This window comes from Anoplolepis gracilipes, chromosome 9 (assembly GCF_047496725.1).
Source record: "Anoplolepis gracilipes chromosome 9, ASM4749672v1, whole genome shotgun sequence".
Taxonomy (NCBI): Eukaryota; Metazoa; Arthropoda; class Insecta; order Hymenoptera; family Formicidae; genus Anoplolepis; species Anoplolepis gracilipes.
In genome coordinates, this window is record NC_132978.1 from 12,194,912 (window position 1) to 12,210,904 (window position 15,993).

The 15,993-nt window shown below is 32.6% G+C and overlaps 1 protein-coding gene and 1 long non-coding RNA gene across 2 annotated transcripts in view; one reads left to right on the forward strand and one right to left on the reverse strand.

Moving 5' to 3' along the window:
• Positions 1 to 15,993, reverse strand: part of LOC140669328 (lachesin) — a 128,352-nt gene that overhangs the window by 41,857 nt on the left and 70,502 nt on the right. Inside the window, exon 2 of the mRNA XM_072899062.1 lies at positions 3,184 to 3,281. Within this exon, the coding sequence (XP_072755163.1) occupies positions 3,184 to 3,281 (98 nt within the window). The remainder of the gene's footprint in view (positions 1 to 3,183; positions 3,282 to 15,993) is intronic.
• Positions 1 to 15,993, forward strand: part of LOC140669332 (uncharacterized) — a 191,378-nt gene that overhangs the window by 34,640 nt on the left and 140,745 nt on the right. The window lies entirely within an intron of this gene.

The window sequence follows — 15,993 nt, forward strand, 5'->3', positions numbered from 1 at the left end:
GACTCTTGTGGCCCGTGCACACCGACGTATCCCTCTCGCCTCCTAAACCTACTCTCCCACACCCCCTCTTACGCCATTCTCTCTGGAGGCCGTTATCTTCTCCTCCTGGTGCATCTGCCCTGACTACCAGGTAATACGAGCCTCATATGTAAATCCCATTCTGATTAACATTCACGTGTACCAACACGCAGAGGACCCTACATCACACAGGGTCGACCTACCTCACCTCTCCTCCTGCTGCTCGCCACTTACTCATAACTGCCTCCGCGATGCGAACAAGCCTCCCGCTCAAGCACAAGCGAACTTGTTTGCGGCGAAATTTAGCCGGCCAGCGTAATACGTGACGCAAAATTACATTAGGGTATTATATTAAAGTGATGTGACGTCGTCTTGACATATTAGAATATATTATTCTTACGTTACGGAGCTGTTGTTGAAAAGCAGGCACAAAGACACACTTCCTCTCTGACAATAATATAATGCGCATTAACTATCGTAAGATTTGCGCATCAATATAACTCGGCAAAGACAGAATCAAAATTAGAATTTTCTCAACTTTGTCCCTCTTTCTACAAAATTAAAATAATTTCTTATCGTTCTCCGATTCCGATGATTTATTTGGCTTCGATGCAAGATTGTCTCGACGATCGCTGGCTAATAAGTTTACGCATTTTTTTATTTTAATTTGAATTTAATTAGGTTTACTTTGATGGAACAAAATGATAATCTGTAACTTATTCAATCAGCAATATCGCGTTCTTCCAAATAAATTTTGCCTTTATTAAATGAGATACGCCTCTCATTTCGTCTCGAAAGAAAATATCGACCGATTCTGTCTTACGGTCGGCGATTCATAGAGGAACGAGAAGACGCGCTCGCCGCGTGTAGTAAACTTTCGCCGGTTAGTGTCATTTAAGACGCCGCAAATCTTCACCGGGCTACCCATTTAAGACTCCACTCTGTTATCGAATTATGGTTCACGAATGAAGTTACTCTGTATATAAGTTTGCGGCAGGTTCGCGAGAATTTGACGTGGTTAACCGTTATCTTGACATACGTTGTTTCTGTCTACGCGCAAACGATTTAATCTTCGTTAACGCGTTAGTTTGCTTTCAAATATCCGATTATACGGATATAAGATTTAATACACTTTGACGTGCGTGAACATTTTTTTATATTTAAGAACAATCAGAAGATATGATACATATACTGTGTCATGTTGTCTTAATATTTAATATAATACGTTTTGAAATTGATTGACATGTTTTATCAATAAATCTACTAATAAAATTAAATTTATATATATATATATATATATATATATATATATATATATATATATTATACATAATTCATTTATTATATAATTTGTATGCTATGTAATATATTGATATATTTATATGAAATGATATAATAAAATATAATATTATCACTTTTGTTAGTTGTGGAACAATCACGCATAATTACCGAGAATTTCCTTCCGACGATCTTCAAGCTCTCTTAGAATTTCGCCTGGGTGGACCCCTTTAATTTCCGAATAATATATTTTGAGATTAAAATGCTATTCCGGGCGTTATAGTATTAGATAAGCTACGAAGGAAGCGTGAGAGCGCGATATGAACGCTTTTCGTCCTTTGCAAGCCGTAATTGCATAATATCCTGGGCTTAACCTGACGTACTTAAACTAAGCTTCTGTTCTAAGTCTGTCAAACAGATCGTCATCCAAATATTTTCACACCATATATGATTATTCAAATACTCTCAAGTTTTCTGCTTTTTTTCTTTCTCTTATCCATGTATAAAAAATATCTATATATATAAAATCAGTTCCGATTTATATTAGAACGTATCAAAGAATCACCTTAAAACTTTCATATAAGTTAATAGATCGCGCGAATAGATCACGCGTTGTCCCGTATGATTAAATCATTTGTATAATATATATATGTGTACAATAGGTAGCATATTTTGCCAGCGTTTAATATCGTATGTTTGTATCACCTCGCAGAACGCAATACTCTCGCCACACAAACTGCAGAGGTTTTCCAAAACTGCGCCGCTGGATCGCGAAATATGTGATGCACTGTAGGGAATTTGTAGCGTCTTGAGAATGTGAACATCGCAGGAATTCGGCGAATGTTTTTCACGTAATGGTGAAACTTGCATTATTTGACGTTCCCCAAAAAATTCTAAGTAAGAATGGAATTCTGGCAATATACTTTAAAGAAAGACGAAGCTAACGAAAAAGTAACACGCGGAGAATGTATAAAATACAATGATATTTTTTAGATGCACCCAGTGTATCGTCCAGAATCGTCGCCTTTCGCTTAAGGATTTTTTGGCCAATTTAAACCTCCTTTTTAAGAGAGAGAGAAATTTTATTCGACATTATTATTATTATTATTATTATTTATGCCAAACAGTAATATATTTTATATAAGCGTAGAAGTATATTATATTTTTGAGAATATTTCTTTTATTCAATAAAATAAAATCAAATACTGTAGAAAAATATAACAAATAATCTGTCGAAGAATAAAAACGTTTGACAAATTCCTTCGATTTACATCAGTTTGTAATCTCTTTTTATTTCGAGTAATCGCGAATACATCAGAAGATATAACGTCATATCACGACGAGGATAAATTTTTATCGCATGATGAATGAACTTAAATTTATCAGACTTTGCGGATTCACGGTGAACGATGTTTGCCACATCGTGAAATCCATTCGTGCAAGTTCACGTTTCTGCAGCGTGCCGAGGAATATATTTGCGGCAATGAAGTCCACAGGCTATGTCCGTTGTAACTGGCAGTTAAATTAAACTTTGTTTATCAGTGCATATAACGATTTTCCATTTTTTTGTCTCGGCAAACTTTGCACTGGATTTTACACTGCGAGTTACAAACTGTTCGTTTTTACTTCATCTCAACTTTCGACGGCGCGCTATTGATTTTTATCGAAGCTTTTCTTCTTTTAATTGGATATGCAAATTGTTCGCGTGACGTGCGAATCGTCTTTGAATTCGTACATAAATATTTTCGTATTGATATCATTCGCACGACAGTTTTTTTTTTTACGGCAAAAAATATTCTCGACATCATTTACACTCCTCCTTTTAAGCAAACCGTAACGGAATCGGCACGGTGCAAGATTAAAGGTGTCGTGTGCTTGGCAGCTTACCTTGTACGTGGAAAGGTTCGCCACGACGCAAGAGAGGATAGCTTCTCTTCCCACTGGGATCGTCACGTTTGTTATTGGCTCGCTGAAGCTCGGTCCCTCTGAAACAGGGCGACGTTAAATGCTAAGTGACCCATTTAACAACATTTCATTATATCATCCGATCACGCTTCAACGCTATTAAATTGTACGTTTAACGTACAAGGATGGTGCAAGATTATCGTGATCAGTAATATTAAATTTATTGCTTTGTAACACGACTATCTGCGAGTAGTGCATGTATGCGATATATGTATCAAAGAACATAAATTTCGTCCAATTAAATTTAAATTAACACTTTATTAAATTAGCTCTCGAATAAAATAAAATATCCATGCTCTTCTGGCACGACAAAAACGCGACGTCGGATTCTATAATTCGACGAAAAAGATTAGTAACGTTAAATTTACCGCTCGCTAACGCCGACTAGCGCGATATCAAAGAGCGTAATGAATTTCATATGTAATTAAACTTAAATTAATGCTTTATTACATTAATTGTCAAATGAGATAGAATATCCAATGCACCTCTGTTTCTGACAGAGGTGCGATATATAGAAGTCTGCACGGTGAAGACCTAACTCGACAAAAGAATCGAAACAAAACATGTCGAAAAATCTCAATACAAAGTGGATGACACGCGAGACACCGCATGTACTCTAAGTCATTTCCGACGTTTCGCTGTATCGGCACGTTGCCGCGAGAATTTACTGATGCGAAACAGTCTCGTTTTGCGCGACACACCATACGCGACAGACTGCAATGCCGGCACGTGTGCGCCGAAATATGTCTCTGTATCCATCCCGAGATGTTCATGTTCTCTGACAGCGCGCCACTTCTCGCGTGGAAGTTCTGAATATCATTACGCTCTGGCGTTTTCGTTGCCGGGAACATACTTGTTCTGTGACGCGTCGCATTTCTCCGTTGCATCTCTCCATAACGATCTCTCCTTTTCGTAGAGACAGGGATTATTTAAACAAAGCTATTTATGTGATGCATCACGTGGATAAGACAAGTCTCATATATGTATAACCTTATATATATATATATATATATATATTTATATAAAAATATTGCTGTCACTTTTTTCAACGCGGAGGGATCCTCGTATAAAAATAACTCTCGGTTTAGCCATGTTTGAATTCGTATTTAATAAGTATTCGTATTTAAATAGTGAAAATCAATCAGAAGCGAATTACAATGAATCGGATTGATCCGCGATGCTTTAATTTCCAGCACAAATATTGTCACTATGTAGGCGTATAGCGTGGAGGTGTCGCGGAAGAAGATTGGAGATATGCGAGAGGAGAACGAGCTTGAGGAACACGGTGTGCACCAACAGATAAGCACCGATCCAAATTACACGTCGGAATAGAGCTGTTCCCAAGCTGAGCGGATCATGGATTATTGACTTCATCGCGATTACCTCGCGGTCGTTGACACAATTGGTAGATCGATACACGTTCGACCTTCTATGTTTGGCACGAAGCCGCGAACCGGACAATTTAAACCTATCTTAACGATTTGCAAACTATCTTGGAACACACACGCTAGAAAAAACTCTAAAATTACTTTTCAATTAACATCGTGCTTGACGTCTCTTGTGTCAATGATATATTAAATTATTTATAAATAATTAATTTGACAAAACAATTTATTTAGATATATTTTACAATATATAGAAATTTATTCATTCTTTTCGTATACTCTTTTTACTTCTTAATTATTTAACTTTAACACGTAAATAAACATTAAATATATCTAAAAATAAATATATTAAAAAAGAGAGCACAAAAATGATCAAATAAATCAAGTTTGTTGCCGGTAGTTGCCAGTTGCACCAATCAAGAGACAGAAACTACAACAACTTTTCTTCCGTTTACTAACATGCAATCTCTGTCAATCGAAGTAACTCGATGCACCTGCGATTCATCGTTGTGGACTCAGGGAAATTGAATTCAGCAAGGAAAGCTAACCCGAGTCACTCGAGCGTTCGTAGACACATGTACTATCAAGAGCAGACAGTGAGAATGAAATTGTCCGGCGCACCATATCGTCCCTTCTGAATCACTCGGAACGGTAATTACACATCGGTAAATATTCTGTTAATGGCAGCCAAGCGAGTGAGAATACGGTAATCAGAATACGTATGTACGTTTCCGCTGATACCTTGTGAACTTTACTCAACATTCGATTAATCATTTATAAAATCCCTCTATTTATCGATAGTAATACAAAGCCTAAACACAATCCGTACAATTAATCAAACGTCTTGATCCGATTTTACCCCGAGATCGCAGCTGCTCTGTCACTTCTGGAAGGGACTTTAAATGGCGGAAATAGATTCGAAACAGGGCTGAGTGATCACGCGGCCTGCGCCAATGAAATGAAATCGGGACGTCCGCGGGAAATAGAATTATTGTGTCGTGACAACAATAAATGATGCACGCACAATCACCGCACTCCGGCCTCTTGTCGTTCGCATCGCCGCACTTCGACACTCGTTCGACCGCGCATTGTTTTATTTCCGAACGAGAGGACGAACGAGGTGCAGTTTGCTCGATTCTACCTCTCGTCGTGAACGTTCGGTTAACGCTCTTCTCGGGCAGATATCGGCCAAAAACGACGCGCCAATTTGTCGAATCGTGACGGGATGGGGGGGGGGGGGAGGAAAAAATGGATCCTTTTGCCCCGAACTACTTCCAAACGCGTGATTATTCCGCGGTACGTTTCACGGAATGCGTGATTCATTCAAAACCGCTTTAATTTCATCGCCCACTGCTTTTCACGTAATTGCTTTCTCTACGTTATTCGCAAAGTTATTACGTTAACTCCCTGTGTTAAACAAGGAAGGCTGACGAAGCGAAATAATCACAGGAATAGAAAGAATGGAGGTTAATGAGTTTTCGGGTTCAAGCCATTCATATCTATAATATACAGATTGCAAACTCGTGTTTACAATGTTTTTCTGTCAATGTCAGCTTTAATCGATTCAACCGCGATGTGTGCGGTCACAGATTCGTGATATCTGTCGTGTCGGTAGAGGTAAAAAAAAAAAAAAAAAAAAAAAAAAAAAAAAATCATGTACGAACGTGTATACGATGTGCACGCGATTTAATACACTAGCGAGATAAAACTGCAGCTAAAGAGACGAGCGTTTAGACATTTGTCGGGAGAAATTTATTTTCCGAGGGAGACGTGCCAGCCGTTTCATATCGATAAAGCCACGCGCGCGGCTTACGAGATAAAGCGAATGTGAATTTGACGCATTCATATTCGTCGGAGTTTTCGTAAAATCGCTACAAACCGTTGAAATAGCCAGCTTGAAAAATATTTCCTTTTAGAACGGTCAGCATTTGCCGACGCACAGGGGCGGGACGTTCATTTTTATTTGTGAGTAAAAAAGAAGAAGATAAAAGAAATATAGAATGCGATCTGAATAGGCCAATGGAGTTTCGCTGCCATTTTCACCGCTCTATTCGGTTTTCTCTACTCATTCGCGTATTACTTTTAACTGTTGAATTTGATTAATTGAGGTAACATTGTCCATGGCGCGAGAAAATGCTTAAACTGTGATGGAAATAAAATTGTAAAACCCATAGCGAGAGAGAACACAAAAATACTTTTAAAGATCTCACGATCGTTACGTATTCTAGTGTTATAATAACACTAACAATCATGCAAAATAACCAGGGACAAATCATCGTTCGCATAAAAATTGTTCAAGTATTTTCATTATTATTAATTATTTTATTCGAATGAGCGATAAATTAGTATAAGATTTTACGTCAATAATAATAATTAAGCACGTCATGATACTTTATGAAAAAAAGATTTAAATATAAAAGGATGGTCAACTTGTATTTATGATATACTTTAATTGACAAATAACGAGCATCAAATCAAGGTAAAAAAAATATTGTCTTATTTTCAATATGTCAAATAAACACAAAAGTGCCTGATTTCTTACTGAAATGTTGAATAATCTTGATGGAAGCGATAATTTGATAGTTTAATGGTAAAAGCAAACGTGAAGAAGATAAACTACACTAGCCTGAGGATCACGCCAAAGTCCAAACGCTTACGTTGTTGTTACGTTCAAACAAAGGAAGACTATGAAAACAAGTACAACGTGTATATACGCATCATCCCTCATCTGCGCATACCTAAGAGCAAACAAATTTTAATGAATCGCGGTAGTGTTTCTCTCTCACCTCAAGTATATATAATAATGTAACTAACTTATGATGAACTGTTATAGCAACATATCCTTTTAGAATAAATCAGCTTCCTTGTGAAAATAATCTGAAAATATGTAATTGATTATATTTTCTTTTTTGATAACACCGTTTTCTCAAATGAAATTATCTATCTCATCGTAAAAATATATCATGAATTTGTAAATACTTTTAGCTCAGAATAATCATCACGATTACATTACACGCGTAATTATTTTATAATATTTGCGAGTGGTTCAAATTTAATATCAGATTGTATTACTTTTAATATACAACAAAGGCTTTTACGTGCATAATTTGATATGTTAGTGCAACTTATAGCGTAACGTTATAATGTTATTTAATCTTCTTTGCGCTGCATCTCGTGAAATATATTAATTCAATAAATGTATATAATATTAAAATATAGAGTACATTTGTCGTGAAAATTAGATTAATATCAATAACAATTAATGATAACAATAAAACGTGTTATAATGTCTTGCAATATCATAGTGGTTAAATTTGATGAATATCTTGTCATCGTTGGATTAATAGTACACTGATGTTGCTAATCAAGAGATTTTCATTTTGAAAGACTATATTAATTATCATAATAAAGGACCGGGATCAAGAAACAGAGGTAACAGGCATAACCCTTGAGATAATGAAAGGTACACACTATATATATATATATATATATATGTGGCATATTATTAACTGCGCATACAAACTGAGAGTAATTTGCGGATATAAATTGCAAATAAGCAAGCTGTAACGATATATTATTCTGGTTAATTTTGCGATCTTGCGTACAATTTCGAATAATTGTTTAAGACAAAAATTGAATGTTAGTCTTTAATGAAATAACGGACGCTTTTATCTGTCATTTTTAGACATTTTTAATTATATCAGCTCACCAGTTCATCTCGATGGATGTTATAGCTGTAATAAAAATACGACGCGCGCTTACTCCGAAATTGTTGCGTACAAAAAAGTTTGTTTTAATTAATTTGCCTTGGATGCCGCATAAAAATATTGTGCACAACGCCTTTTGTAGCCGCTCTCTGCACACAACTGATATGAAATATGGGGCCAGCATGTACCCAACTTACGTTTCATAAAAATATCACCCGTCGTGCTTTGTATCTGATCTCCAGTTTTAAGAGTATCATAAAATTCAACTTCAGTAAGACAATTATTCACAGAACTTTTTTTACGATGAGTACTTCACAAATTTTCTAATAAATGAAGTCACACTTTTTATGTTATATACTATTAAGATTGTAATATAAAGAGAAAGAAAGAGAGAGAGAGAGAGAGAGAGAGAGAGAGAGAGAGAGAGAGAGAGAAACAAACAGGAATAATAAAATTTACAAAGAGAAACTTCTCCATCACTACTTTCAGTTTTAAAATATATCTATGTACGAATCGTTTTTTAATAAAACAATATAATACAAACATACACGCGTATCAAATCTTTTTCAGTGCATATAACTTTCAATAAATCCGAAATTTAAGAAATTTTAGTCTTACGAAACTCGTTACGTTAATCTCATTAATTCTTAAAGTTTTTATAGCCCTGGTGTAATTTCATATTGATAAGCTGTATTTAATTCCTTTAGTAACCTTCTTTTTTCAACGCTTTAAGGACACTTAACTCCTTTTTTACCGAATAGCTAGTCTATTCTTTGCCATGTGGATTATTTAAAAAAAGTCGAGTTTGTTTTAAAAATTATCTTTAATATAATCAAAAGTATTTCTTTATAAGTCAACTTGCTACTAATGAGCCACTTGGGAAAGAGAGAGAGAGAAAGAGACACTAGAATTTCCGATTTGTAAAGAAAGAACAGAAATGTGAAAACTTTCAGAGTAGAGAGTCACTATATTTTGCTGGTCGAACCGGAGTAAAGCTTAATTAAACGAATAAATCAAATCAAATTTATATGCTTAAACGCACATTAATTAAAGTGCTATTAAATATAAACTATAATCGATCAAGTACTTAATATCATTATTCTAGAAGAATAATGCGTTACTATGCAAAAAAAGAAAGAAAATACAAAACGTGATATATTAACGTGATATATTTTTCTTAATTGTTATTTATATAAAGGCAGGTAAATTTAGAAATATATTTAATTTGTACAATATTATAAAATTATTCATACTAATTTGACCTTTGTATCTATATACCTACGTATCAAAACGTATATTTCATTGATTATCTTCAATCATGGGAATATAATCTGACTACAAAGGAGTCAAATTTCGTAACGCTTCCTACTAGTTACATGCATATCGAGCATGCTACGCTTTGCATATCTTGATTTGACAGGTATCCAGATTAATCGACACCTGGCCAGGGGATGTTCACAGTTATCCGACAACTATCAATCCACCAAACACATAGTACGGTGTATTGCTGACTATCCGTAAACTGTATCGTAACTAACGATGGCAAATTTAATGTTCTCGCGAGTTTAAGATACATAAGAGAGAGAGAGAGAGAGAGAGAGAGAGAGAGAGAGAGAGAGAGAGAGAGAGAGAGAGAGAGAGAGAGAGAGGGATAGAGAAGAGAGTTTCATAATATTATTCATCTTTATAAAATATATAATATTATATATGTATATATATAAATGTATACATTTTTTTTTAAATTTAAAAAATATGTTTTGTTCAGAACATTTATAGAGATAGGTAGGATAGCAATATCCCTTATGCAACGGTGAATACATCATGTATCACGAAAAATCAATTTACATATGAGAACATTATTCTCAAATGTAATATTCAGCGAGCGCAACTACTTTATGTTATATCTACAGTTTATAATATACCTCGCGCAGATTATAACTCTAATATTCCGTTATTCTCGTTCACCTCAGGAATACGCGCATCACGTGGTTTCCTAAGCAGTATAGGTAGATCGTAATATTCGACTCTGTGCCATTTCAAACTTGCCGAATGTGGAATACGTGCCAGCTAATGACACTCCCTCGTGTGTACCAGTTGAAGTGGGTTATTCAAAGTGGCTCGTTAAACTGTATTCTATTCCATTTTAAGTAGAATCACGGCTCTTTGAGTGTCACCGGTAAATACCGCATAAACCATTTCTGCTAATATGTTTTGGGATGAAACGTGTTGTGGGAGCCATTCACTCACCCTGCACGTTTACTTAATTAATTAGCCTTTACGCTCCATTGTGTGTATCACAACATGCGGAAATCTCGGTTATCTCTGTGTTGTGCGCATATATCTGGCTAAATATATTTTGCATTTACATCATTCCTCAACCGCAACTTATGATCGTTTAAATAGAATTAATTTCGATATTTCATTAATATTCTAAAGTATTAAGATACTGCTGTTATAGTAAAACTCGTTATATAAATGATCCCTCTAAATGTACACGTAACATTTAATTTACAATAATTAACTAATATATTTACAGATCATACTATTAATATACATTGTATTAATTTCACGATGCACTAACGAGCAGAATGATTGGATTTAAATAAAACATTCTTCATAGTATATGTATATATACATTTATAATATATATTTTCTATATCAATTGAACTGATAATTTATTTTTCAAGGTATTTGTTTTAATTAATAGTGTATATGTATGAGCGTGTACTGCCGATTAAAACAGATAACTTGAAACGAATATTAGATTCAATTTTAATTTAACAATTTCTTTTCTTTCTACAAGTTGTAATTAAATGTGCACATTTATATTGATGCCCTTTCAGTGGTTATCGGAAACTTCAACTATTTAATGAAAAATTCCGTTCCGTCGCAATACCATGCGATCTTTTAACGGCAACGAGTATGTTTTATATTCGGAGATGCCTCTTTAAATTATCGAGCGGGTCTTAATGACGTTAAATGCCACCCGTAAGAATTTCCAGGAGAAAAATTCGTTTGACTACCTAATGCAATCCGTTGCTGATCCTATTGAAGATTTGAATACGCACCAACAATTTCCGTACCGCGTGTGCCGTAGATTACCTTAAAAAGAGGATTTCGTACAGCTTTTTTCCATTTTAAGAAATAAAAATGTTTAAGATAGATTAAATCGGAGAATAATTTAAAGATTTAATATTTGTTGAAACTACAATTCATTCTGTTGCAATATCATATATATATATGTTTCAAAAGAAATATTCTTACCTTCAACTTTTGATAATAATATTTTCATCTTTAAATTCTGATATTTTTATAGTTTAAAAGCGAATAGAATACGATTGCTTAAAAGTTACTTAATCTTAAGAAATATGATTGATCTTGTAATAAAAGAATTGATTTTTTTATTAAATTTTTATTATTGTAAATAATACCGATACGAAAAAATTCGAAAACATTTTCAGTTAACAATTAACAATTTATTCGCACGTGACTGCAAATGTTCCGGGTATTAACATGTGTGTAAATTAGGACAGCGTGTTGTACGGCCGCTATCGCACAACAATCCGCTAATTTGGTAATTGATTTATCATACATTATCCGTGATATAAAACTAACAAACTCGTGGATTACCGGCGTTAATTAAAGCAAATATAGTAAGCATAGCTTTTACGGTCTAACGGAATATTTATTGTTAACGCTGATCAAACTCGTTTTAATCGAATTCTCTGTCATCACGTAAACCTCGATCAAATATCGAAAAAATATTAATCGCAATGATAAAACATATATATAACTTTTACAAAATTATTTAAAAATTATATAAATTGTAGATTTATCACATAACATATACAAACGTTTTTTATTCCTATGTAAATTAATATTATTTATGATTATAATTACGTAAATAATTAATAATCCAATATATATATTACAAAATTCCTTATGACTACGATATACAATATGTCGTCAACGTGACTAAAATCTCCATTTCGCAGTTTCTAAATATTGCGACAGATTTACGATTATATTGATTTACGTTACAGATTTATGTTACAAATAACGATAAACTGTGTGTCGATTTAAAAAATATATTAAAAATGCAATAATCTATAAATTTTCGGGGCAAAAGAAACAATATTTTACATTTTTCAATTTCACCAACAAGAAAAAAATTTATGCATAGTCACATATGTCAGATTTATACAGTTGAAAGATGTTTATCTTATAAGAATTTATTTTCCTAAATATAATATTATTACATTCAGGTTATCTAAGTTTTTATTGAGATGTACTCGACTTTTTACTTTTAAAGAATCTCAAGAAAAATTTATCTCGTTAGCAAGAAACCATCCAAGAAACGAACAAACTTTATCTTAATAAAATGTTCTTGGACTTATTGGCTCTAGGTATGTAGAATTATGACAGAAATAACGATCACAATAGTTCATTTACATATCAAGCCAAGTTGGAATTTTCGTTTGGCGATAATTTTAATTTAATTTTCGAGGAAACCGCCTCGGATCCTTACACAATTGACACAGTGAAATTAATCCATACTTATTTCGATATACATCAAGGTAAATTTTAAAATGTCATACTTTGTGTCATTTTAGGCTATTATTGTAAATTTATGAAAGGTAAAATTAAATTAAAAATGAAAAATATTAAAAACTAATCATCTTCAGGCACATTTGACTTTGAATTTAATTTGTAGTCATAAGCACTCGCGCAGTCTCCTAAAATATCATAAATATGCTTCTTCTGCTGAATTAATTTTCAAGATACTTTTTTTGTACAGCCTCAAATATAAATAGAAATCAATTAATAATTTTCATTTATCACGACAACATTCACAATGATCGATGAAAAATATTTCTAAGCTTATACAATTTTATAAGAAAGCGTTCGATAAAACTCATTGTACTGCTGATATGCATTACAGATTACTCCAAATTAATGGCATACACATATTTTTCACTTGAAACAGTGCAATGACTTATTGTCTGAAAATAAAACATTTATACGATGACGCATCGAGATTATTAACTTTATTTCCGAATGAAGTCGTTACTGACGAAACTCAGTTTTTATCGTTCTTTAACATGAATAAAACCCAGAATACATTACGTACGATTGCCTTCTCATCTACTATCTACTATCTTTCTATCATCACAAAGTTCACTAGATGAACTTTAAATGAAATTCGTCTTGCCACTTTGATCTCATATTACATTAAGTAAACCGAAACTTTATAGTTTATTATAAGTATTTTCTTTTGACAAAACATTCTCGTTATTATCTCACATTAGTGATCCTTTAATAAAGTCTGACTTAAAAACATACATTTTGATATCTATTATATTTCCAAGTGAAAACGATATTTCTTTCGTATAATTTATCGGATTAACATTCTTAGTTCAATTTAAAATTTTGTCTATACACAACGCTACTTTTACTCAGTAGTTTACCATATTTTATTGATACATGTGTATGTACATATGTACATCCATGCACACAAGTAGCGCGATGCGAGCCTGTATCAGTTTTGGTTAACTTATCTCTTGTTAGAAACAGTATGTAAATATAATTGTAACCAATGAAGCATAGCTTTACATTGAAACGTTTGTAAATGACGCTAGCCAGATAATTTTGCTATCCTGCTTTCAATGTAAATATAGAATGTAATCCGCCCCTTGCAAAACGAATCGAATAGATAATCCATTCATTCGATACGTGAACCCGTATACAGGATAGTACAGAGCGTGATGGATTTACGCAATCCTATAACAAACGTGCTAATCCGACTAATCGATGATCCGTCGTTTTCCGCTTTTGGAATAACAGACATTTTCCGCGTATCGAATAAATCCATATTCAGCCAGAAGCACGTAATGCAAGCCAACCGCGTGATATTAAAAATTATGTGAAATATCTGATATTAAAGCTACGTGAGGTGGCATTAATTGTAAATTATTTTGCAAATACACAGACACGGATGTAATTAGGCATGCTATTTTCCATTAGCTCTGCTGATTCTGTATTTTAATTATTTCTCGAGTGGCATTATATGCTTTACCAAACTCGCACATCACAAATTACACAATATGCCTTCCACATACAATAATTCAAGCAATTCATATGTATATAATTTCTTAACATCATTTACTTTTCAGTATATTATCGCAACAGCATGTTCATGAAAATTATACAATATGTGATCTAATAATCTAATCTAATTTAATATTATTTTACATTTTTCAAGGTGCAATGATAAAATACTAATAGACTTAATTACATAATATTTAATTAATTGATGTATAATGTACAAATATGACAATATCTTTTTCTGCATTACTATATTTATATCTTCTTAAAATTACTTCTTAATTACTTTGAGTACTTTATCATCTGTTTTATTATAAATCATATTTTAATTATTCTTACATAAAAAAATTTATCTTGTATAAAAAACGCGTATTATAGAAATATTTATAATACTCTTTAAATCATAATATGAAACTGAAACGTTTCTGCTATATTGAGGATTCTATTAATTTTCAGGAGAAATGTTACAAATGATTAAAGCATTGGAAATGCAACTATACAAGTCAAAGCTTGAACTTAATCCCCATCAAAATTGTATTATTGTATAAGCTTGTATACATAAAATCTCTTTTGGCATTTGCCAAACAAGGGAGAGGTATATAAGCATAGTGTAAAATCAGATTAAATTCACGTTATATATAATTGAATATTGTATAATATTTGCAAAAAATTTAATTAATTACTCAAACAATTTCTATAAACCAAAATTTTTTTAATTTTTAAATAAATAATTAAAACAATTTTACTAAAAATAAAATAAATTTTAAATTTTAAGAACTAAAAACTTTAAAACATTTTTTATAAACTAAACAAATATATAAATTGTAACTCTTTAAATACATAAATATGTAAAGTGTATATCTTGAAGTCTGATAAACTGTACATTTTGGAATATTTAAAACTAAATATATATATATATATATATATATATATATATATATATATATTACTTTTATTTATAATATATAAATTATAAATTATTATTTATACATGTATAAATTTATTATAAAATAATAAAAAGTATCTATTTATTTTAGAAAGAATAGTTTTTAATAAATGGAACTAGCGATTTTATCTTCGAATCGAACGCGCGAGAAAGAATGCATTTATCTATCAATAGATTACTACGCAGTAACAAGATTGAGAAATTCTTTATCAAAGGAATGCAATTTTTCCATCCTTACGTCTCACTGAATTCACTTTCTAACCAAGGAAAAGAATCTTGATGTTCAATCAAGCGAATTCTCAGGCAAAGTACTGCATTAAATACTCTGCATTATATTCTTATTTCAATTTTTGCTGTTATCGAAATAAAAAGGTAGCGAAATATAACGATAAGTTAATTTACAAAAATTGGCGCTATTTTATCTAAAAACTATTACCTACGTCAAAAAAGAATACAGATCTACTTCAATTCAAGAAATTCCAATTTGTCTCTCTTCAGTATTTTATTCTTCTCTCCCTTCTCTCCCCTCTGTATACCGTTTATAGAAAATTTATAGGAAAATATAATATAATCACAAAGAGAAAGAGAG